The 25688-nt window shown below is 45.9% G+C and overlaps 1 protein-coding gene across 4 annotated transcripts; it reads left to right on the top strand.

The window, feature by feature from the left end:
• The first annotated feature begins 890 nt into the window (after positions 1-890).
• Positions 891-22875, top strand: FOXRED2 (FAD dependent oxidoreductase domain containing 2). Of its 4 annotated transcripts, XM_085861356.1 has the most exons (12): positions 891-1048; positions 10860-10920; positions 11430-11527; positions 13757-14049; positions 14285-14581; positions 16215-16466; positions 17596-17862; positions 17965-18131; positions 20032-20197; positions 20509-20750; positions 21672-21842; positions 22138-22875. In XM_085861356.1, exons 4-12 carry the CDS (start codon positions 13832-13834, stop codon positions 22284-22286), a joined length of 1929 nt encoding a protein of 642 aa, XP_085717482.1. In that variant the 5' UTR covers positions 891-1048; positions 10860-10920; positions 11430-11527; positions 13757-13831; the 3' UTR covers positions 22287-22875. The 4 variants fall into 4 exon arrangements, with proteins under 4 accessions (XP_085717482.1, XP_085717481.1, XP_085717485.1 ...); XM_085861355.1 differs by lacking the exon at positions 11430-11527; XM_085861359.1 differs by lacking the exons at positions 11430-11527; positions 14285-14581.
• Positions 22876-25688: the final 2813 nt, after the last annotated feature.

The following is a 25688-nucleotide window of genomic DNA, read 5'->3' on the forward strand; positions in this document are numbered from 1 at the left end:
GGCAGGGGTATAGGGGAGGAGGCAGGAAGGAGAATGTGTGGGGTTGAGGATCTGGGATGAGAGAAATAGGAGGGTGGTTTAGAGGAAGCCAACCTTTTGCCATGTGCAGTATTTGCGTACGTAACAAGTAGATTTCCTCTGATAAAGTGAATGAGAACGTTTTGTTGTATTAAAGTAAAATTGATATAAAAATGGGAGATGCGAATGTTTGTGTTATTTTAACACTTTATAAAAAAAACAAAAAAAAATCAATTCATAATTGTGTGAAGAAGAAGAACAAGAATAAGAATTATCCGCAAGTGTTGATTTTGCGTTTACCTGATGGGCCAAATGGTCTTGTCCGCTCGTCCCAGTCCCTTATTGTGTATCCTTGCCATTGGTTCAACTGATCGATGAAGCAATCAACCGATCATTACATCCAAAAAAAAAAATAATCATCATCATCAACAATACAGTACATACAATATGGCCTCGGGCCAAGGCCAACCTCGGGCCAAGGCCAATCTCGGGCCAAGGCCAACCTCGGGCCAAGGCCAACCTCGGGCCAAGGCCAACCCAATGCACGGCATTCGGGAGGTTATAAGGAGTGAAAAGCCCATTTCATGGTCGGTCATCAGTGAGTGGACCGGAAGTTGGAAAGTTTGATCGAAGCGACAAATGAATGTTGTATTATTCATTGATTGGTCAAGAAATAATAATATTTGCTTATAAAAAGCATTAACGAGTGGATTCGGAAAGTAAGATGCTTCCCAAGGGCTGCACGAGAGGGGGAACCGAATGGATAGGAGATTAAGAGAGAGAGACGATGAATGGAACTTGAGTAAACAAGAAAACTCAGTTTGGGCGAAAGAAGAAGAAGAAGAGGTATAGGAGAAGGAAGAAGAAGTGGCATGGAGGAGGAGGAAGAAGAAGAAGAGGTATTGGAGAAGGAAGAAGAAGAAGAGGTATTGAAGAAGGAAGAAGAAGTGGTATGGAGGAGGAAGAAGAAGAAGAAGGCGAATTGTGAGACTGCGCTGGACGTGCAGGATGTAGACACTCACGAAAGGAGGTAAATCTTGTACATCTTGACGTTTTGTTTTTTTTTTCGGGACAAGTCATGCTGTTGAAGAACGATCTTCAAATCCCTTCCGCGGAGCCGGTGTTCAAGGGTCGTGTTGACTGCGGAGACACCGCCGCCGCCGCCAGGTGATTTTATGAAACAAACAAGGGCACTCGGTGGAGCGCATACCTCCGCCTCACAATGCCTGATCCACGAACACACATATCGGGCCCAATCAATACATTTTTTGAAATATGCTATATATCGGTTTTTGGTCCCACCTCTCAATGATGAAGAATCACTTCAAAAAAAATTAAATAATTCTCGTATCCAGATCCGGATCCGGATCTTCACCAAAATCGGATCAGTTCTTCCTCGTCACACGTCCAACGTGTCCAGCAAGTTTCATCCGAATCCGTCCACAACTTTTTGAGATATCCTGTACACAGACAAACAGATAGAGAGGGGTGAAAACATGACCTCCTTCACCTTTGGCGGCGGAGGTAATACATCGTGCATGAACACAAACCCCTACCGTCGGTTATTGTCGTGTGTGTGTGTGCGTATTGTTGATTGTTATCTCCATAATTCGGGTTTCAGAAGGTGGAACGGAGCCCTCCCAGGACTCGAAGTGTCGTCCACCTTCGCTGCGGTGAAGGATCATCATGGTCTAAGTTGTGAAGTTTTCTTGTTCTCAGAGTTTTGTTCCGAGGACTCTTTTCAGGACCATCACTGAGCCCCGGAAAACCTCCGACTGTAGTCAGCTTGTGGTAATGTTCCCAGGGATGGTTTGGAGGATCTTTGTGAGGTTCTTCATCGTCATTCCCATTGCTGCACTTATTACTGGTACGATTTCGGAGCTCTTCAACTTCCAGGATCTTTTCACTTCATTCTTGAGGTCTTGATATTTGATCATTTTCTTGATTTCTGTGTTATTGACACCAAAATCATTGGGCACTGAAACCTCAATTAACAATGCCTTAATTTCCTTTTTATATCTGAGTACTCTATCAGGTCGCAGTGCTCTGTTTTCTATGATCATGCTGGATGGGATCACCAGGTCGTACATGAGAATTACGTCCTTGTTTTCAATGATTGCTTTTGGTTTGTGTTTCCATGAGTTTTGTGCAACTGGGATGTTGAAATTTCTGCAGATGTGCCAGTGGATTGGTAACTCGACCTTCATACAGTACCTATAGAAAGTGTACACCCCCTTTCAAAATTTTCACCTTTTGTTGCCTTATAGCCTGGAATTAAGTTGCATTAAATCAGACTTATTCCACCTTTATTTACACATCGTAACCCACAACTTAGCCTGGTGTTGGCTTAGTGGTTAGAGTGGTGGGCTTGGGATCTTAGGGTCCTGAGTGGAGGTAATAACTCAGCTCAGATAATAACTCAAGTCCCGCTCAGCTGTTAAATTAATACCAGGTGGGGTCAACTCAGCCTGTCATCCTTCCCAGGTCGGCAAAATGAATTCCAGCATGCTGGTATATTGTGGTATACTGGTGTATTTTGTCGGAGTGGCAACCCGTCCAGGATTGTGACCAATAGCCAAGGAGACTGCTGAAGCAGCACCAACACTCTGCAGAGTATGGTCCCAATCTCCTCCTCCTTCTACAAGGCAACAAAAGGTGAAAATTTTGAAAAGGGTGTACACTTTCTATAGGCGCTGTACCTTGTTATGCATTTGTGTGTACAGCTGTTCTGACATGAGTTTTTTTACTTCCTGATAGGAGGTGACTCGTGCTTTCTGTTTCTACCTTGGAGAACCTACACTTTGTGATACCACCCAAAGTGCCACTGATGTTTCTACCAGGGGTTGTAAGAGTGGGGGGGGGGGGGTTGCCCTTCCCTTCAAAATAGGTATTTTCTCTCTTCTCAGAAACAATAGATGTCCCTGACTGTGACTCCCTAGTATCTCTCCCTGGTTATTCCCTCCTCCAGACCTGAGTCTCATCCTGGTTGACAAGTTGCTCTCTTCATCAAAGACTCTATTCCTCACTCTCCATGCACTGCCCTCACTCCCCCACACCCCCAGGAATACCTCTGGCTACGACTTCCCCTCCACTCCCACCTCATGTTTATATGTGTACTGTACCGTCCACCTAACAGTAATGACTCCATTTAAACCTCACTATCTGAAAACATGGACCAACTTCTATCCTCTCATCCAAACTCTCTCTTCCTCATATGTGGTGACTTCAGTTGTCATCATACCAGTTGACTGGGTGTGGATACCTCTCTTACCTGCCATGGCACTTCAGCAAAAGACTTCTGCGACTCATTGGGACTGACGCAATCGATCAACTTCCTGACCCGGATATCAACCAATGGTACTCCATCTCTTCTGGATCTGATTTTGACAAATTTCCTTGAAAATATCTGCTGCTCTTCCTCCACTCCAATCGGTTCTTCTGACCACATCCTTGTCAAAGTGGACATCTCTCTGGCTGTTATCAGAGAACCACCTCAGTGCCGTCGAGTCCGGCATTTCACTCAGGCTGACTGGCAGGATCTTCAAGCAGTCATCAAACTTCTAGACTGGTCTCCCATCGCTACTTTCTCCAACATCAACTAGTCCTGGGAATTCTTTCAAAGAAACTTGCTCTCCCTCATGCACAGATTTATCCCCTCTCGTCTTCAGTGGTCCTACCCTTCCTCCCGCCCTTAGTTCACTGAAGCTTGTGGCGAGGCAGTTGTCCTGAAACAACTTGCCTTCGCCTCATGGAAGGCGAATCCAACTGAAGGCAATCGCAGTTCCTCCTACAAAGCTCGTAACAAGTCTGTGTCCCCTCAGGAGAGCAAGAAAACAACATCTTTCTAATCTCGTCTGAACTCTCAAACCTCTCTCCCTCCTCCAAATCCTGGTGGCGTCTAGTTAAGTCTGTTTCTGGTGTATGTTCCCCCTCCGTCTCCTCTCTTACCTCAAATTTCCGCACTGCTGACACTGCACGGGAAAAGGCTGAATGCCTAAACTCGGTGTTTGCATCTAAATCTTGTGTCCGAAACTCATCGCTTTCTGTACACACCTTACCCAGTCGCACCCAACTGTTCCGGGACTCTGTGTCCTTTTTTTTTTTTTTTACAAAGTGGAGAGTTTGCTGTCAAACCTCGACTCAGATTCTGCAACTGGTCCAGACAGCATCAGCCCACGTGTCATAAGAACCTGCTCTTCTGCTCTTGCTCACCCTCTCTCTGTTCTATTCACCCTCTCATTTGCTCAAGGTCATCTGCCATCTGCTTGGAAATCAGCAAACATTACTGCCCTGCATGCTGTCTCAGCAGTCTCCTTGGCTATTGGTAACAATCCTGGACAGGTCACAACTCCGACACAGTATACCAGCAAGCTGCCACTCATTTTGCCGATATCGGAAGGATGACAGGCAGGGTAAACCCCACCTGGTATTAATTCAACAGCCAAGGGGGATTTGAACTTATGATCCTAAGATCCCAGGCCCACTACCTGAACATAACATATTGTCAGGTCAGGCCAGATCAGATCTGTGACTTGCTACAGGTATCATGTAAACCTGTACTAACCGGTTCCATGGTCGGGTTGTCGGTGACTAAACCGTCTCCCCCACCAAGTTTTCTGGTGAGGAGGGTGTTTGGATGTGGACACCCAGCAGGATGAAGAACAAAACCTGTCAAACGGCGGAGGAGCTCCTTCTGAGCCAACGGCCATCCATATCTAGTGCCCAAATGTGTCTGCGGACGTCCTCCTGCAGTTGGGTTACTTCTTATTAGGAGGTTGGTGGCAGGATTTGCACTCCGGCCACCATAACACCCTTCATTCCGCAAAACATTCCAGAAGCAAAAAAAAATATCTGAAAACCCACTCCATGGGAGCTTCCCTTCGCAAAGCAGCTCACCGGATGACGGGATTGGGGCAAAGCCTCCGGGATCCCCAATCCGTGATGATAGGAAGGAAACCACGGGGTAACATTCCCAGGTCAGATTGTGGTAGTATTTGTCGGGGTGGTGCTGAGGTGTTGTCCACCAGACAGTAGTCTCCTTGAGTCAACCTGAGGCGGTCCCTTCGGGTGGGTGCCTGGAATGTCTTATCCTAAAGAGAGGATGATCACCTGACTCTGTTATCATCTAAGCTCAAGCATTTGGACATCGGGATTGCAGCACTCTCTGAGGTTCAGAGACCCGATTGCGGCAAGATCATGGCGGGTGGTTACACCTACTATTGCTCTGGTCACTCTGATGGTTACCATGCCCAAGGAGTTGCTGTAGCTGTGTCCAACAAGCTGTCTCCAATGATAATTGAGGTAACACCAGTCATCGAGCATATTATGAGACTAAGGATTCGTCACTCCTTTGGTGTCATATCCCTGGTCTTTGTATATGCTCCGACTGAGGCGAGTGATCTCACCGTGAAGGATGCATTCTACGCCACGTTCGAGTCTGTGGTTGATCAGTACCCCAGGCGAGATACACTTCTAGTCTTGGGGGATTTCAATGCATCGACTGGAACTGATCGGGATGGTTATGAGACATGTGTGGGTCCCCCAGGGGCTGGAACTGTGAACCAGAATAGCACTATGGTCCTTGACTTTGCAAGAAGTCATTGACTTCGGGTGGCTGGTTCATGGTTTCAGCACCCACAGGCTCATTGCTGGAATTGGTATTCCAACATTGGCGGTGTGGCAAAGGAGATTGACCATGTGCTTGTTGATGGTCGCTGGAGGATGATCCAGAACTGCAGGGTCTACCGGATAGCTCAGTTCCTCAATACTGACCACCGGCTTGTAGCAACTCTTAAGTTGCACCTTAAATCCAGGAGAATGGTACCATCCCAGCCTCAGCTGGATGTTGGCAAGATCAAGGACGAAAGGGTAGCTGAGGAGTTTGCTAACAGGCTAAGTCAAGATTTGGGAGGTCTGGGTGCTTTGGGGGATCCTTAAGAGGTGTGGAGTGCCTTCAAGACCACCATCCTTGATGTTGCCGGAAGATGTCTTGGAACTCCCTGGAATGGAAAGAATTTTTTCTCTCAAAGGACACGGGATACATTTGCCCAGAGTCGCAGGGCTAGGCTGAATGGCAGAGCTGAGCTCTGCCGTGTGATGGCAAAACCTAGCAAGTCCGGTTTTGGTCAAATGTGAGTTAGATCCACATCTGGACAGGAAAAACCTAGTAAGTCCAGATATGGGTCTAACTCAAATTTGACCAAAACCGGACTTGCTAGGTTTTGCCATCACACGGCAGAGCTGGTCAGAGAGCTGAGGCGTAAAACTGTACGTGCACTAAGGGTGGACAAGGAGGCCTATGTGCGAAGAATTTGTGAGGGGGTAGAGCATCACCTGTGGTCAAGTGATTCTCGTCCTGCTTACAGGGGAATTCATGCATTGCGGTCATCCAAGCCCCTCCCTCGGTGTACTGCAGTTAGAGCAGAGGGTGGTAGGCTTTTGACAGAGGAGTCCGAAGTGAAGGCCCACTGGGCCGGTTACTTTGAGAGGTTGCACCAGGCTGATCCACCAGCTGTCGAGTTGGACGTCAGTGGTGCTACAATAACTTGCTGACTCTCCAATCAAATGTGGTCCACCTTCGCTTGTCAAAACACAGGCTGCGGTGAACCGGTTAAAATGGGGTAAAACGCCTGGGATCTTTGGCATCCATGCTGAACTTCTCAATGCTGGTGGAAATGCTGCATTCATGTCATTGCATGCAGTTCTGTGGTCTGCCTGGAAGACAGGCATAATCCCAAAGAACTGGAAGAGGAGCATTGTTGTCCCTCTCTGGAAAGGGAAGCGTGATCGCCAAGACTGCAACAACTACCGAGGGGTGACGCTGCTGTCAGTGCCGGACATTGTCTTTGCTCGGATAATTCTTGATAGGGTTCGCCACCATCTGCTTGAGCACCAGCATCCAGAGCAGTCAGGCTTTACACCAAAGAGGTCAACGATTGACCGTATCCTTGCTCTTCGTGTCCTCACCGAACGCAGACGAGAGTTTCGGCAGGGGCTGCTTGCAGCCTATGTTGATCTCTGTAAAGCGTTCGATTCAGTGAATCGGGATGTCCTCTGGACGATTCTTGGTCTTCGCGGGGTGCCACCAAAACTGATCGATCTGATGTCTGAACTCTACTCTGGTACTGAGAGTGCTGTGAAGTGTGGTGGTGCCATCTCTCACTTATTTCCAGTTGTTACTGGAGTTCGTCAGGGGTGCGTACTGGCCCCCACACTTTTCAGCACTTGTATGAACTGGATTCTGGGGAGGATGTCTGAGAGATCAAGCTGCGTTGCATCGTTTGGGAATGTCAAGATCTCTGACCTTGATTTCGCAGATGATGTAATCATCTTTGCGGACACTCTAGATATCATTTTGTGGGCCCTCGAGGTGCTGAATGAGGAGTCGGAGCCGCTGGGATTATGGGTTTCCTGGGTGAAAACTAAGATCCAGGCTTTCAATGACATCTTGGATGCTGCTGTCCTGTCTGTACCTGTTTGTGGTGAGGATGTTGAGGTCGTGGAGAGATTCACTTACCTTGGCAGTGATACTCATGTTTCTGCTGGCTGTGAGCCAGAGGTCAACAGACATCTGGGTCAGGCCTGGGAGTCATGGATTTACTGGATCATGGGGTGTGGTGCTGCCGGTTCCTGTGTGGGAGGATGAAAGTCCAAGTCTTCAGGTCCTTGGTGCTTCCAGTCTTGCTCTATGGGTGTGAGATTTGGACTCTGACCAGGTATCTGAGACGGAGACTTAATTCCTTTGGTATCAGGTATCTTCGGAGAATCCTTGGCTCTCACTGGTTGGACTTTGTGTCCAACAAGCGGGTGCTGAGAGAGACTGAAATGAGAATTGTTACCTGCATAGTCCGTGAGCATCAGCTGCGGCTAATGGACATGTGGCTCGTTTTCCTGACCCCGCTTACCAGATTCTCTCAGCGAGGGAGCCTCGTGACTGGAGGAGGCCAATGGGCTGACCACGTACCAAGTGGTTGCAGCAGGTTGATCAGCATCTCAAGGAGATGGGGATGGGCCAGGCATCTGCCTGAGGGATGACCAGACGGAGGCCCCTGGAGTACTGGTGGAAAGTGGATGCAGCAACGCACTGCTCTGGCGCATGCTCCCATACCTGACCTGACCCTAACCTTTCAGCCAACACCAAGGATGCCTCGACAATGTATACAAAAAAAAAAAAATACACACACAATTCTGATGAAACTTCACCACAACCTTCTTCACCCAAAGCCAGTACCAAAGTTTGTTTTCACCATTAAAAAAAAAAAAAATCGGGGTCTGAGGGGATTTTTGGAGAGATCGCCTCCAAAAAAAGGTATTTGCTTTCTTCTCAAAAACTTTCCACACAATTCCGATGAAACTTGACTACAATCTTTATCACCCGTGATGTACCAAAGTTTGGTCACAGCATTAGAAAAGTTGGAGTCGAAGGTCTACGGGGGTTGGGATTAGATTTTGGTGAAGATCGGATCTGGATACTATAATTTTTTTAAATGATTATTCACCATTGAGAAATCAGGCCAAAAATAATGCACTGTGTAGAATGATAACTCAAAAAGTTATGAACATATTTGGATGAAGGTTGGTGGACAAGTTGGGTTTGTGAAGAGGAAAAATTGATTAAATTTTGGTGAAGATCTGGATCTCTATCTGAGAATATATTAATTACCTCCACCACCTAAGGTGGACAGAGGTTATGTTGTCACCCATGTCTATCTGTCTGTCTTTCTGTGACTAGGATATCTCAAAAAGTCGTGGACAGATTCAGACGAAATTTGGTGGAGGGGCTGGGTGTGTGATAAGGACGAAATTTTTAGATTTTGGTGAAGATCCGGATCCGAGAAATTTTCAATTTTTTTAAAGTGATTTTTGACCAGATCCACCGCACAAACACACACACACACACACACACACACACACACACACACACACACACACACACACACACACACACACACACACACACACACACACACACACACACACACACAGAGGCACATCCAACCTAACTAAATGTGCAGGACCAGTACACTGCACACACAGGCACGCATCCCTCCCAGTGGAGAGAATCCGTCCAGGCCCCTGTTACCTGGACTCCATCTCCCAATTTTGCACCATTACCGTTGTCGGTGTACCTGATCGGTGCAACTGCACTTGGTGCCGATTCCACTCCACGATTGTGCCTCTCTGCGGACTCCTGCTGCAAGGATTCTTGCACAACTCCCACCTGTGGAGCCACACGCCCCTGCACTTCCCTCTTTTGTTCTCGTTGGTGCTACCTCTGTGTCCCATTTCATTTTTTGTAACCTGTCTCCATTTCAACTATTGTTACCACCCCCCCCCCCCCGATACTGACGCTATAAACAACCTTTCTGGCCTGTCTGACCACCATTTTCTGCTATGCTTCCGGCATGCATGCCAGATACACCACCATGGTCTCCATTTTTGCCTGGTCCGTGTCAATTTTGGCCGTTAGCTCTGCCACTTTTTGTCAGGCCCAGCCCTCAGCTCATCACTATCTGACCTTAGCCTGGCCTCCATGCCAACCATAAGCTGCGTCAGCATAGCCATTATCTGCTTGTTGGCATCCTGCTACTGCAGTGACGCTGACCTGCTGTTTCCCGGTGTTGGTTCATTTGGGGGCATTACAGAAATATCTGCTCAATTTTATGCACAAAGTATGCCATGCCCATTCCTCAAGGTGTCCTTGCCCACAACTAGATCTGTTGTAATCTATATCGTTCTTTTAAGGCAAGGCTGATAGGAGGCCTCGAGCGATGCACACTCACCTCTAAGAGCCGTCTAGCTTGGGTTTGAGTCCCGACCGAGCTGTAAACCATCATCACGGTGTTTCACAGGCTGGGTGATTCATCGACGTATGCGCTTGTCCCTTGGATGGATGTTAAACGAGGCAGCCCGTTTTCCGATATTAGTTGGTGGACGTTAAAGATCCCATCCACCAGAACACTCGAATGGCTCAATAATCCCAGCAAGCTGGTACTCGTTTTGCCAACCTCAGAAGGATGACAGGCAGAGTAAACCCCACCTGATATTAATTCAACAGCCAAGTGGGATTTGAACTCAGGATCCTTGGATCCCAAGCCCACCACCCAAACAGTTATCAATATTGCATTTAAAATACAATTGCTGAATTGTCAAAATGTGTTATTGATCTGTAAGAGGGTAGGGGTCATATTTAGTGGCTTGTGTGAAAGGGGTCACCTGAACAAACACCCCAGCGAGGCTCGGCCTTGCTAAAGACAGGTACGGTTATGGTCAACAGCTTAAACACAAAACTTCGAAATAGTTTTGTCCCGATCATTGAGATGTTTTTTTTTGGTTGCAGCCTTTTAAAGTGGTGTTTTGTTCAACTTTGACCAGCTGCTGTGACCCTGACATTTGACAGACATCCATCAGAAACTGCTTCCTTTCCTGGTAGACTCACAACTACTCCGTGAGCTTTTGTGACAAATGGCCCACTGGTTTAGCAGTGGCGAAGTTTACTCTTGGCAAATTAAATTACATTGCACAAAATGTTGACCTCAAGATGTGATCTTCACCAATGACGTACTCGAGACCAAAATGAAAGTTTCATTCTTCGCCAAGTCTGAACTTATCTGCCAAGGCTCATCAAAAATGGCTCAATGGTTTCTGAGATGTTTTGTGCGGACGCACTGTCCGTGCTTGTGTCTTCAGGTTAATGCTTTTCTTTTGATTAGAACACCATGTTCAAGCCAAGCCCACCGTGAACAACGGTTGAACCGCAGACGATAGATAAGACATGGTCCATCCTGTTTTCTACTTCCTCCACCTTGCCCTCATAAATATGTGCTCGTTGTTGCCTCCAGATGCATAGATGCTCTCTGAGACCGTTTCCATTGGCAGGTGAACCAGGCCCCCTTCCAGCAGGTAAGCGTTTCATGATACCAAAGACATCTAGTTGGGGCACGGCACCTGCCTTCAATTTTTGGGTATTATAGATTTAAGTTTTAATTGTTTCTTTTACTTGTTATATTTTCATTCTCTGTCATATTAACTTTATTGTCACTTAATTGTTTTCTGCTCCATTGGCATTTTCTTTGAATTCACCAATCTTGTGAGATTCATTTCATGTCATGACACCAATTTGTTACATTTTGAGTGCGACAGACGATAGATCATGGAGTTGTTTTTTAAAATTTCCCGTGGTTAGCTCGCTGAAAATGTGCAGTTTTATTTTACACCACCTTTCCTCTTTTTGTACGATCTTCTTTCATTATACAGGGTGTTCCAAAAAGACCCGGACAACTTTGATTGTAAATAATATTTAGAACCACGAATGATACAACGATACCCTTTGGTTTATGTGATACAGAAACTCATAACGTTTTGTGACACCATCGATACACTTCAATGTGAGCTCCGTTTGTCACGCGCAGGACATCAAGGCGGTACACGAGTTATTTCCATGTTCGGCTCAGCATGTTTGGTCCACCAGTGTGCATGCAGCTGTGATTCGAGAACGAAGATCCTGCAGGTTTGTCACCTGGGTGTTGTAGACAACATCTTTGAGAAACCCCCACAGAAAAAAAAAACATCAAGGGGGGTTGGTCTGATGATCATGGGGGCCAGGAGGTCGGTCCGTCTCAGCCAATCCAGTGACGTGGACATTTTTCATTCAGGACGGCTCGAATGACTAAGACCCAATGAGGGGGAGCGCTGTCTTGTTAAAAAATGATATTGGGTTGCAGGTCTTCAAACTGTGGGAAGGCGAATCCTTCCAACATGTTCATGTAAACTGTTGAGGTCACTGTATCCTCCATAAAGAAAAACGACCCACCGAGGGGTCATGGAGAAGGCCACACCACACAATGACCTTTGGACTGTCACGAATGTGTTCGATGACCAAGTGGGGGTTTTCAGAGCCCCAGATCCTCACGTTGTGCCGGTTGACTTTCCCTGATACAAGAAAGCAAACTTTGTTTGTGAACATGACCTTTTTCAGGTAATCTTCATCATCCTCTATGCAACTGAGCATTTCCAAGGTGAATATGTTACATTTGGGTCCATCATTGGGTTTGAGTTCCTACAGAATCTGCACCATATAGACATAAAGTTTCAGTGATTTATACAAAATCCTGCGTGCAGTGGTGGTTGGTAGTCCTAGTTCTCTGGATGTACGTCAAATTGATTTTGTTGGACTTTGTTGAAATGATTCACGCACTCGTTCAACTTCTGCTGCACCGGTTGACCAGTACTTTTCTGTTTCTGACACCTTCCAGTTAAACCCCTTGTTCCACTCTCTGATACTAGTCCACGATGGCGGATTCCTTCCATACCTTGTAAGGAAATTACACTGAACTTGCATGTCGGATCTCGTCTCGATGAACCATTTGACACACTGAGCTTTCTCCTGTGGAGTCTCCTCATTTATGGTACAAAATATATTAACAACTAAAGATATCCAGGTCTTTTTGGAACACCCTGTATGACCCATCACTTCCATCCATTCCATTGGTACCATACTCTGCACAGAGCATTGGTGCTGCCAAAGCAGCCTCCTGGGCTACTGGGCACAGTCCTAGACAGGTCACCACTCCAACACAGGATACTCAAATGGCTCAATCTTCCCAGCAAGCTGGTACTCATTTTGCCAACCTCAGAGGATGGCAGACTGAGTCAACCTCACCTGGTATTAATTCAATAGCCAAGCAGGATTTGAATTCAGGACCCAAAGATCCCAAGCCCGTCACCCGAACCATTAACTCTAATGACCAGGCATACCTATCACTTTGGCATACATAAATACATATGAAAGATAAAACGTTTCGTTTTAAAAAGGTTCTTCAACCGTTTCATTGAAGTGCTTGCTTGAGTGGTTAAGCCACTTGGCGAGCGCTCTTCAAGCTTTGATGGCAATACGGCAGCTTGGTTCTCCGTGGCGACATCTCCGACATGATTACAATGAGTAAAATATGTTTTCAGTGGTTACAAAGCAATGAATCTGCACATCACGGGAGGATTGCCGAGAGGTATGCAGGCTTGCTCTAAGCTGTCTAACCTGGGTCCAAATCCTGACCCAGCTATAAACTGTCATCCCGTTAAACTGGATGTCACATCTGCCGGAATCTCCCCCTCTACTTTCCCCCTGCCCCCTCTCTCACCGCTCCTCCTGGAGTGTATAGCGACGTTTAGTGAGGTGTTGCTCTCCCCACCCCCCCCTCTTTCCTCCACTCTTCACCTCTTTTTAGTTCCCCCACCCCTCCTTGCTCCCCCTCCCTCCCCTCATTCCTCTCTCTCTCCTTTCACCCTCTCCCTCCTCCTTACTCCCCCCCCCACTCCTTAATATACGCATCAGCGAAGCGACAGGTTGTATTTGCTAGTGTTAAATAAAAGGGGAAACTCATGCTTTTTCATCTTCGTTGTGGATCGTATTGAATTATGTTAGTCATCTGGAGAACTTTACGACGTTTTTGATTGTCCAAGTACAATATAAACATTATAACATCACGTAACCTCGTCTCCTTTTATTCACTTATCAGAAACTAGCGAGCTTATTCTGGAATTGCCTGGTCTATTTTTTTTGTGGGGCCTCAGTGGGATACAAAACATAAACTGTTCCACCTGGCAGAGAGGTATGCCCTCTACCGAGTGCCTTTCCAGTTTAATATATTTTACCAACACCGTCATTGTCCCTCATGCTTAACATAATTAATTACATTCTGTACTCTTATTTATCGTTTTCTTTTCTTCCGTGGGTGTGTAGATATCTTATCAGATCATCATTTGTGGTTTCAATTGAGTACGAGGATCAGGAATCGGCATCTGAAGGGTCACAAGGATGACTGCCTTCCACCGGTGCCTCGGCCCAGCAGCTATCTTGACGGGCCTCGTGCTTGTTGTGTGCGAAGTCACAAACAAAGACTACTGCATCATCGGCGCTGGGCCAGGAGGCCTTCAAATGGCCTATTTTCTCCAGCAGGCCGGGCGTAATTACATCGTCTTGGAAAGGAATAACATCAGTGGCAGTTTTTTTGTTCGTTACCCTCGGCATCGCAAGTACAATGAATCGTGTCATAACTGCCATTTTGTGCACATTATATGTTTAAGGCTTCCCACTTCATCTTTGTTTTAAAATCTTTGCATTGCGCGTATCAAGATTGGGATAAAACAGAAACAATTAATGAAATAATTCATTCGATTTTGTTGCGACGATCCATATCGGTCATGTCGGTGGACTTCGCGCGGCCTACCTGTCGTCGATCACTGCATTTCACTTTCCTCCGTGTCTCAGACTCATCAGCATCAACAAAAGACACACGGGCACAACGAACAGGGAGTTTTCACTCCGCCACGACTGGAATTCATTGCTCAGTCACGACGCAAGCCTGCTGTACCACCATTACTCCCAGGACTTCTTCCCACACGCGGACACCATGCTGCAGTACCTGCAAGATTACACCACACGGTTGCACCTGCATGTGCGCTATGGGACGGAAGTGACGTCTGTAGCGACGGTACCAAGTAACACTACTTGGAACGACCATGTTTTTCGGCTTTCTACACGCAATGGCGACCTGTGGACCTGCAAGTGAGAAACCGATGGTCACTTGACCTTCCGATACATTCGATTACCATAGATCAGGAACACCACCTGACCTCAAATCCTTACTAATTATCTTGGAGAAGAGCCAAAATATGGTGAAGGATAATAAAAGTTATCTCATTACCCTTTATGGATTTCAATTAATTACGAAGCCGAGTTGGCCATTTTCATGTTAGCTTTCCTTGTCGAGGTTTCTCGTGTGACGTCACAAGGTCATGTGCTTTTGTTTATCCACCATCTTGAAGGTCAAACTTGACTGGCACACTTTTTTATTGTCCAAATCACTGCCTCCATTTACAATGCCTAAGATTGTTTTGTACGACAGCAGGAACCCTTTAGGGATATCGCGTGACAGACGCTGAAGGAGCAGACAAAATGATTTGTAGTAATACTTCTCGAAGCAAGAGAAAAATATATAATACAGTAGTTCACGGAAGGAGCACAAAAACAACGAGAGAGTTCATAGAACATGATACCCCGTGCAGTGTTCAAGTATATGCTTCAATTTAAAGAAAATAATGATTTTAAATATTGTTTTTTTTTAATCCGGACGTTTAGTGTGACTGAAGCGGTCTTATACACCACCTTTATAAAGCCCAGTGTTGGCTTAACGGTTAATGTGGCTGGCCAAAGATCTTAGGGTCTTGAGTTTGATGGTTGGTACTTACTTTGGACATCACCAACACCCTCTATTTCACCGGCACCTTCCATGTCTGCATCCCATGAACCCAGTTAGTCACAAAACACTTGTAACTGTCCAGGCTCTGATAAGCTTTCATCGCCTCCTCTGCTCCACATCAACGTGCTTATCCATAGGGGTCAGCAGGCTGCAGGGATCGGTGACCTCAGCGGCTTCTAATTTCTGGATATACCGGTGACTGGTCTTCTCGTCTCAATGACTAACAGCATGAGATAAACTTGAGCCACTTTCAGTTGCAGATATTCTCCAGACATTTTGAGTAATCCAAATTGTTTGCAATCCGGACGATCTACAAAATGTCGGACAAACAGGTGGTGATGTCACCAGCTTACGTCGGTGAGAAACCTCTAAGAAGAAATCTTGAATTCTTCCTTGATTTAAGGAAATCTTTTTTTTTCTCTTCTGACTTATGTCGAGCATTGCGGCTTTGCAGGTTGTAGTGATGCTGTATTATTACAGATGGTTCAGCACAAGTTGCTTAGATGGTGGGAGGAAAGAAGATGCTCGTAAAGCAAAATCTGCACATTAATTACACAAGGGGAGGGGGTAAAGTTTGCTGAAGACAGGAGAATGGGGAGTGGGTGTATTGGGGGCACAGGAAGTTCGAGGAAGTGGGGGTACGGCCAGTTTTATGTTGGTACAGTATTATGTAGACGAGAATGAATAATGGTAAGCAATTCTGGAGAATGATGCTTCTTGCTCGGCAGCGAAACGACGTGCTGACCTCACTTGAGTTAAAGATGTCGTATTTCCATTTTATTCTGCCCTCAAAATATGAACAGATATAGAGGTGAATCTTACATCTTTGTAGTCTTTGCATCGACTGCAGTATTTTGAACTATTGACTCTTTATCAGTAAGGAATGTGAATGACCATTTCCCTCTTTTAACCAAGACTCTGCTTATGTTGAACCTCCAGCATTGTGCTTGTGGCTACGGGGACGTCAATGCCCAACAAACCAAAATTCCTTGGATCTGAGCTGTCTGAAGGTTATGAATCCGTCTCTGTGGATCCGTCGGACTTCGAGGGCCAGCGGGTCCTCATTCTGGGTGTGGGAAACTCCGCTTTTGAGACAGCCGACCGTTTGATGAGTACCACGAGTTACATACATTTGATGGGCCGCTCACGCGTACGACTTGCGTGGTCCACTCACTATGTCGGGGATATCAGGTGATGTGCATTCTCCAACTACACCGTCCCATTTTCTCATCCTTCTCAACCTTATTTCACAATTTCCTGAGCTGTTGACCTGCGGGTTTCTGCCCGGTATTCTGTCCTCCCTCTGCTCCCTTTATCTCTATCATTTTGAAACCTACAAACTTGTGGTTCTTCTGTTTGTATTAGATTTTGGAGGCATAATTGACCAAAAGGGGAATTTGAGGCTTTGTCCCTGATATCAATCGAGGTGTAAGCTGTAGCCGCTGTAGTGTCGCAATGCAGGCTTGAGTTGCATCACCTAAAAGTTTGTACATGGAGTGCACAGAGTCCCGTTACCCCCTCCTCACAACTTCGGAGAATGAAAATTTAAACCATTTAAGTACGCTCATTTTTGGAGTCGGATCCTTTTTGAACTTGGCTGGAAAGTCTTTTTGGATTTCACTTATTGGCTTGCATTGTCATTCATGAGCCCATGTGCTCATTACTATTCGTTCTATAATACAGTACTGTATTTCCTTTTGTCTGCCTTTTTTTTTCTTCGAAAAGCACAAATTCCGAAAACAAGAATAGCTCGAATGGCCACTCAGTAGAGCGCATACCTCCGCCCCGCAATGCCCGATCCACGAGAACAGATCGGGCCAAGTACATTTTTTAAAATATCGTGCTACATATCGTTTTTGGCCCGATCTCTCAATGGTGAAGAATCACTAAAATTTCTCGGATCCAGATCCGGATCTTCACCAAAATCGAGTCAATTCGTCCTCGTCACACACCCAACCTGTCCACCAAGTTTCATCCGAATCCGTGCATAACCTTTTGAAATACCCTGCTCACAGACAGAAAAGAAAATAGGGGTGAAAACATAACCTCCTTCCACCTTCAGTGGCAGAGGTGATTACAATTAGATTAATTAATTAGAAAAACACTTGAATTCAAAAAGATATTTCACTTGGAAGGTATCAGGTCGTGAGGGGGGTAAAGAGACTTTGTGCTCACCCTGTACATAGAGCGCGGTGTCTGCCACGTATAAGCGACCCATCGAGCAGACTTGTGTATTCGAGAGCGTATACTTGTATTTAGCTTGCCCGATGAGATGTGCCATTAAAAAAGAAAATCTTAAACCATTTATTTGTTTGCACAGGGCAGTTAACAATGACCTCCTAGACACCTACCAGCTGAAGTCGCTTAACGCGGTCTTGGAGGCATCGACGGATACACTAAAGCTGGAGAGGACGAAAGACGGCCGGGTGCAAGCCTACCTCCGGGATAATGAGAGCTGGTTTCCTATGACTGACACCCCAACCAGCGATTCCTTTCCTGAATGGGGTGACAACTTTTCACTGCGTGAACCCTATGACCGCATCATCCGTTGCCTTGGCTTTCGCTTTGACTTCTCCATCTTTGATAAGTGCGTGCGTGCTCACGGTGGAACATCTCCGCGATAATCCCCGAGATTTTCCTCATTTGATCTTGTTCGAGTTGAAATAATAGAGGCCCGCATTGTGCGCAGGTCTCTTTTGGTGGGTCGAGCCTCGAGACGTAAGCGAAAGTACCCCCTCATCCAATCGAGTCACGAGTCTCCCAGCACGCCCGGACTATTTTTCATCGGCACAATCAGCCACTCATTGGATCACCGCAAGGCCGCCGGGGGCTTCATCCATGGGTTTCGCTACACAAGTGAGTCGGGCTAGTCAAGAGGTGAGGTTGATATATTCTGCACCAGTAAGGAGAATACGGCGCAGGGCGGTGTAAGCTTATTTTTGGTGAGTCATTGTGAGGATGGACATTGAATGCAAGGCGAGGGGATGGCCGTTTCACACTTCAATGGTATATATTCTCTTCCTCTCTAATCTATTATCTTGTCATTCCCATGTTTTTTACTGAGCTTCCCTTATGTCCATATACGCTATGGGATAAATTTTCTGTCTTGATCTTCATTGGAGTTTTAGTGTGGTGTGATTCAAGCATTCGAGGAAACCTTTCACGATTGTCATCCATTGCTTTCATCACACAGTTCTTCAATGCCTAACATGATGGAGTTACATTAGTAAGACTTCTCAGGCTGCATGATTTGGGAGTTGGGGGGGGGGGCTGAAGGTAGGAGACAATTATCCAAAATGATGTCATAGAACTTGTGGGAAGTTCTATGCTTCACCTGTTTTGACACTTTATCTGGTGTTTTCTTTTTTGTCCACAAAAAATATATAAAGCTTCGAGAGTTTTGGAAACTTCTCTTATTTTTGAATACAATCGAGGCTCGTGGAAGAGCTAGTACTTGTACACTGAACAGATCAAGATGCAACAGGATAAAAGGAACAAGAGAGAAAGAGAGAGAAAATCCCAATAGTAGGACCGAAGGCCAAGACAGATTGAGGCAGATAAACAATTGGTGTGGGGAGGAATGGGGGCAGTGGAGAGTGCATGGGGTGAACAAGATGGATACAGAAGAAAACTCTTTGGAGGGAAAACTGGAAATTTCGAAGGAGCAGATATTGGGGTGGGGAGGGAGGGGTTAATGAGGGTAGAAAAGATCATGGTTTTGGATTGCGGACAATCTGAGATGATAGTGAACAGCCATCTTGGAGACCTGAAGGGAAGAATGAGATTGAAGAGGATGTGGAAGTTGGTTCAGAGGAAATGGAAAGATCAGAAGGTGCAAGACCATAAAGGAGGCGGTAGAAGACAGAGACCACCGACTGACCTGTCTGTGATGGCGAAGAGATCAACTCGGTTTCATCGCAGGAGATTCCAATGATCTTGAAGACCTTGGTTTCCACGGCGTCAAGGTGAGCAGGATGTGAGGCATGGGTGAGAGTCATACGCTATCAAACTGCGGATGAAGGCCATGTAGGTGGATCAGAGTTCAGGTGTGCCAAGGAAGGGATTTTGTACGACGAAGGATTCCCAGCTTTGGAGGCGAGCTTTGAAATGTAGTTTGCCCAAGAAAGATCATGGCTGATGATGAGACCCAGAAGTTTGAATGGCTGAACTTCCTCAAGAGGATTGTTAAGGAAGTAGATGAGGGTTTTTGCTTGACGGTCCTTTCAGAGATAGATGGTGAGTGTGAGATTCGGTCAGGATTGAAAGACATATTCCAAGTGTTTGATCCCATATTAACTACTGAATGCTTCGAGTGTTGCATGAGGGTGTGGCCCCTCAGCTTTTAGTTTGGTTCACCTTTGTCTTCACTTGCCACTCGTGAACCTCCGAACCCAATTCTGATGAAACTTCATTCTCACATCAGTAAAATCAATTGATCTCTGAATATAATACTCGATGCATGCAACAGTCTGCAGGTGGCAGGATTGCTCAGTTGGTAGTGCACTTCCTTCTGGTCCTGGGTTCAACCCCAAGTCAAATGACAAAATTGCCATTCCGTGGCACCGCCAGCAGAGAGCGATCGTTAGAGCAGGGAAGGGATGCGAATCGGGTGGATGTAAATATCCCACATCTTCGGGTCATTGCCATGGCCACACAGACCCTTTCGATGAATTACATTGAACTGTGATGTTTTTGATCAAGTAACGAGTAAACTGACCTGAATATAACAATTGTTGAATTTTTACTTGCCCTACAGCACGCGCTGTTCACCGCTTGCTGGAGTACCGCACCCACGGTGTCCCGTGGCCGAGCATACGGCTGCCGATCTCACAGCTCTTTAACACCATTGTAAGGCGCATCAACGAAGCGTCCGGGCCCTACCAGATGTTCAGCGTTCTGGCAGACGTCATCCTGCTGAAGAAGTACGTTGTATAGCACGGTTGTTATGTATTCTATGAGAAAATAAGACTTTGAATCGAACAGATTGTACGACCTCACGTGGCCATCGATGTTAGCAATCCGAGTTTGATTAAGCAACTTATGGTTATTGAGACTCACTCGGCCGGTAGTGACACGAACCTGTCATGGAAATCTCATGCAGGTTAATTGTGTGTAAGTTGGACCATTCCCAGGTTGGTTCAATCAAACTCGAACCATGATGTACTCCTGTTTGTGTTGATTATTATTATTATTATTATTTTTCGAGAAAAGTTGCTGCATCTGTTATCCACAGGAACGCTACTGAATTTGAGTACCTGGAAGAATACCCCGTCGGCGCACTTTCTGACCTCGAGGCCAATACAGGCCGAGTGCCCGACGACGCTTTGTTTGTCATCAACCTCGAGTATGGAAAAGACTTCTCTGGCCCAGGTCTTGATGTATTTTCTGCTAACAGGGCAGAAATCAACCCTTTCAAAGCCTGGCGTTCAAACTTCTTGCACCCTGTCATATATTACTTCCTCCGTCTACCGACCGGTATGGGACTTTCCATCCTCAGCAAACGAATCCACTATGCGAAAGCTTTGATTGGTTGGTTTTGATATGTAGTGTATCTGGACACATACTTTGGAAAGAGAGAATGTGTTTGGAAAGAATGAGGTGGGAGGGAGGGAGTGGGGAGGTTCCTTCAACAACAATACAAACTAGAGAGTTCATAGAACACTCCTGTAACCCCATGCAGTATTGAGGAGAGAAAAAAAAACGGACATGGGCGTGGTCTGTGAGCGGAAAATTTGATTGGTCGAGATGACGTAAAATGCTGTAATATTTTGTTTTGAAAGGGCCAAAAAGGTGATTTGTGTTCTTCAGTGTTCAAGTATATAATTACTTTTAAATAAAATTTTTAAAGTATGTATATATATATATATATATATATATATATATATATATATATATATATATATATATATATATATATATATATATATATATATATATATATATATATATATATATATATATTTCAGAAGTTTACCGCAGTTTATGCAGTGTCTTTTACACCTCCTTACTTAACATGTTGCATGAGTTCATGCCTGTTGTTTGTGTCCTTTAAGACGTCACGAAAAGCACTAAGTTTCATGTTTACAATGATTTTCAATTTTGTTTGATTGTCAGACAGACAGAGTAAAACTTTATCTCACTCCTCTCTGCGTATGCACAATTGGGAGAAATTCAGAGCCAAAGTACTGTTAAATTACAGGTGGTTCGTTTTCCAATTTGTGTTCAAAATATAACGTTCAATTGAAATCAAGTTGTTCCTCGATCATAAAATGACGTTTGTAGATAGACGGACAGAAGTGAACCAATTGCTACACCCCGCTTTTCGCTTCGAGTGCTTGGGTTAATAACCACACGAATTCGCAGTATTAAGTTTAACCTTTTGTGAACCCCAAACAGCTAACAATATGCAATTCCGGCCCAGAGGCTGGACCCTGCCTCGACCGACTCGTATTCACCATATTGTGGAAGACTTCCTGACCGCGTGGACAGCACCAGCCTCTCATCTCCTTCCTCTGCGCCGATTCCTCGAGAGTTGCCTGCACTCCGACCTCAGGAATTTCTTTGCTGGTGAGGGCCATTGAGGCGTTTGGGAAAGCAGAGTTGGATTTACTAAGGGACTGTGTGTCTTCTCTCATGAAATGCAGAGAAATGGCTGTTTTGACCGTGGCCTGTAATCTTGGGTCACATGTACCTGTCGTGAACTGTATTTTGAGGGACAATCAGGAAATGGTTGTTCTCGAGTGATTTATTTGTTGAATAGTTGCTGCATGGTACAGGAATCGTTACTTTACAGAGCTCATTGTTATTATTCTTACAACTGGGTCCATGCTACTTTAGTGTATGACCCTCTTGTTCCTCACAGAAACGTGCTTTCACCAAGCACTAACTGTCCGACAACAGCCCATCACCTGCCAGCAAGGGTACCTGCAGGGCATGGGCCTGGATGCCGGCATGTGGCTAGGAAATGTGATTCCACCAACGCTCCAGCTTCCGACTCGTCGGTCAATGTGAGGCGGTCACTGCAGTGAGTCCCGTGTCCTTGGCGTCAAAGAACCACGAGTCTTGTTAACAATTTTCCTATATATGTGAGCAGTCGCAACCGTCGTGTAGCTTATGTAAGTGGGGCTGTGCATAACCCCTTTTGTCGTGTATTATGTGCTCCTTTTTTTTTTATAAAGCAACAAATGGCTGGGAACGGCGGGGTGAGTGGGTATGACGAGTACTGTAAATTATACTTCTCAATTCTCAGCTGAATGCTCACCTGCATCACCACCTCTTTTGGGAAACCGGTTCCCTGTTTTTCTCATCACGTGACCCTCCCTCCAATCCCTTAAGGGTGCGTTATCCTTTCCCCCCTCATGCTATCTCCAACACCCACCCCCTGCTCTCATCTACTCTCACTCAGCTAAACCACCACTCCCACCCCTTTTCTTCCTGCCACTCATGCATTAGTGTGCAATGTCTTTGTCTCCCTGTTCCCGTTTGATCTTCTGTCAGTGTTTGAACCTACTGCCCTCTATCGTTTAGCTCTTCCACGAGCTGAGATTTCTGTAAAAAAAAAATAATAATAATAAAAAAACTGCATCTGCATTTTCTTGGAGCCAAAGTGACTCTGGAGTTTTGCCATCTGGTTTTCAAAATGGTGGAAAATGAAAAAAAAGAATATTGTATTGGATGGATGGAGGTGAACGGAGCAAAAAATAAAAACTTGCATTTGTCGGAGTTAGAGCCCAGGGGAGCAGAGAACACACAAGGCAGGCAGTGAGCGGTGCAATTAGGGAGCATTTCTCTGGAAAGGGACACACATGCACGTACAACCTCATCGCAGTCCATTGTTCACACGTCCCAGCCGTCACTGATGGATGACCGCTGACGGGCGGGAAATCTCCGCAGCGTTTTCAGGCTGCGAGATAATCCTCCAGTACTCACCGCCACCCCTCCTTCGTCCCCCATGCTCTCCACCCCACCTTGTCACTGTTACAACGGTGAGGCGCTTATCACATAATAACGGAGATTAGGAACTATGCCGCTGTGTATCCACTGCTGATCCTGGACATGGGAAGGACATCATTGAGGCGACTGGACGTCTGAAGTTTTTTTTTGCATAGGCTCGAAACTTGGCGGCCAAGTTGGGTGTATGACGAGGACAAATTTATTCAATTTTGGTGAAGATCCGGATGTAGATCCAAGAATTATTTATTTATTTTTAAGTGATTTTTCACCATCGAGAGATGGTGCCAAAAACGATATCCTGTAGAGCAGAATATCGCAAAAGGTTGTGGACGGATGACTGACAAAGCTTGGTGGATGAGTTGGTTCGGTGACGAGAACGAGCCGATTTGATTTTGGTTCAGGTCCGAATCCAGATGCGACCTATCGGTGGGATACAAAACGTGAACTGTTCAGCCTGGCGGGGGTATGTGCTCTACCGAGTGCCGTTCCAGTTGTCAATGCAACACCATGACATCAGTGTAAGCTTGAGGGCTCGTTGCCTGCGCCTTCCTATTTCTGTTTCCCTTTTTGTTGGCGTCATGCCGGTTGATTGAACGTGTTATATATTCCCGATTTTCATGGAAATGGAACACTTGTTTGTACATGCGCCAAGTTTTTCGACCGCTCCAAATATCATGCTTGCAGTCCACCCATCATTTGTGACCAGTGCCAAAACACTGAAAATGGAGTTCAACTGCAAGCGGTTTTACCATCACCCGGTTTTCAATGTTTCGAAAGACACGTTTTCACGTTTATGCCCAAATTCTCACAACCCCGCCATGCAGTCCCCGAGTGTGTTCTTGCAGCTGCAACAGGAGGTCAAAGGCCATAAAAATAGGTCTTTCAATCGATTCAACAAAGAACTTGGTGATAGGTCACCCTCAAACGGTGCTCCGCACATCTGCAGTCGTGAAAACAACGAACATTTCCATTCGATCCGTGTTTGTAAACGCACGGAGCGACAGGGCAGCGTTAGATTGCTGGCGCCAGGCCGACCAGCTGGCGTGACTCTCCCACAACTTGCACTCTGTGGGGACACGCCCTGCCTGCCTTCCTTCCGATGGGAAGGGCGGATCGCCTTCCCAGGCCTGGCCGTGGTCAGCGTGTGAATCTCCTGCTCCCCGAGTGTGGGGAAACATGAATAGGAGCACAAGAGCAACGGATCGTCGGCGAGTTCAAAAGTCATGGGTCAGCAGTCACATTCATTTTGTTTGTTGGCCAAGGGGACATGCCGCTCACATTAGTCATGGGATTTCAATTTACGTTAACGATGATGTCGCAAAACTTCTGCTGGCAAAGCAAAAAAAAAACAATGTGGTCAAGTTAAGTTCTATTGATAAAGGTCGGAAGGAGGGTTTGGGGGGGGGAGGGTGGAATGGATGAAGTGGGTTTTGCTGAAATTTCTCCTACAATTCCCATGCGAACCCATCCTATCGAGTTACTTCAATATCATACAAGGTCTTTTTCATGTATTTGACTCTAAAAAGTAAATATAAACATCGACTTGTCATCATCCGTAGGCAGCAAGTGGCTGCGAGTTAGCAATAGTTCTCGCAGGTGCATGACAGTGCTGCTGATGCAGGTTAGAGTATGAATTTACAATCCGTTCAGGGTGCCGGCAATAACTCGCCGACTCTTCGCAAAGGATACAGTGGGATCTTCAAGATCCACCAATTTACTGTATGCCAACAGATGGGACACCCAGTTTGACGTCCATCCGAGGAACTGCATGGGCGTTGATGCTTCATCCTGCCTGCGAAACACCAGGGCGGCAGTTTATAGCCAGGCTGAGATTTGAACCCAGGCGAGACGGCTCAGATGCAAGAGTTTGTCCCTTTAGGTTATCCTGCTATCTCAACTTTGTCTTATGAACTGCCTTTTCTCCATGAAGGAAAGCATTTGAATCCTCTGTGCACCCAAGCTCTTGGTTGCTCTCACCAGAGAACCATTGGGTGGCTCCCATGAGTCCTCTGAACTGTTTAAGTCCTTGTTTGATATTCTGTCATCGTCAGACACATATTGTACATTATTACAATCCCTGACATAATGTACAACCGATTGGTACAACGAACGGTATATTTGTCAGAGCTCCAGAGAATGGTCCTCCCTCCCCAGCCAGTCCCTCTCATACGGTTAAGCCACTGTTGCTGTTGGAACTGCACCGAATTCACAGGATGACACGAATAACCTGCAAAACATCTGAACGGTTCACATGAACATCCACGTACCGATACAATAAAGTTTCATTATCGCTGATAGTTTTGCAGATTTTCCAGAAAACAAATGCTGACAAGTTCGTGCGTTCTGGGTGTGTTGGATGATCTTGATTTTGGAGGAGCGTCGAGGCGTTCATCGAATGACACTGTCCGTCGGTGCAGTCCATAGCACAGCCTTGCTCAGGACAACCGTCTGAAGACAGAT

The sequence above is a fragment of the Eptatretus burgeri genome, chromosome 17, assembly GCF_056783735.1.
Source record: "Eptatretus burgeri isolate ZD-2024b chromosome 17, Ebu_testis_v1, whole genome shotgun sequence".
NCBI classification, from domain to species: domain Eukaryota; kingdom Metazoa; phylum Chordata; class Myxini; order Myxiniformes; family Myxinidae; genus Eptatretus; species Eptatretus burgeri.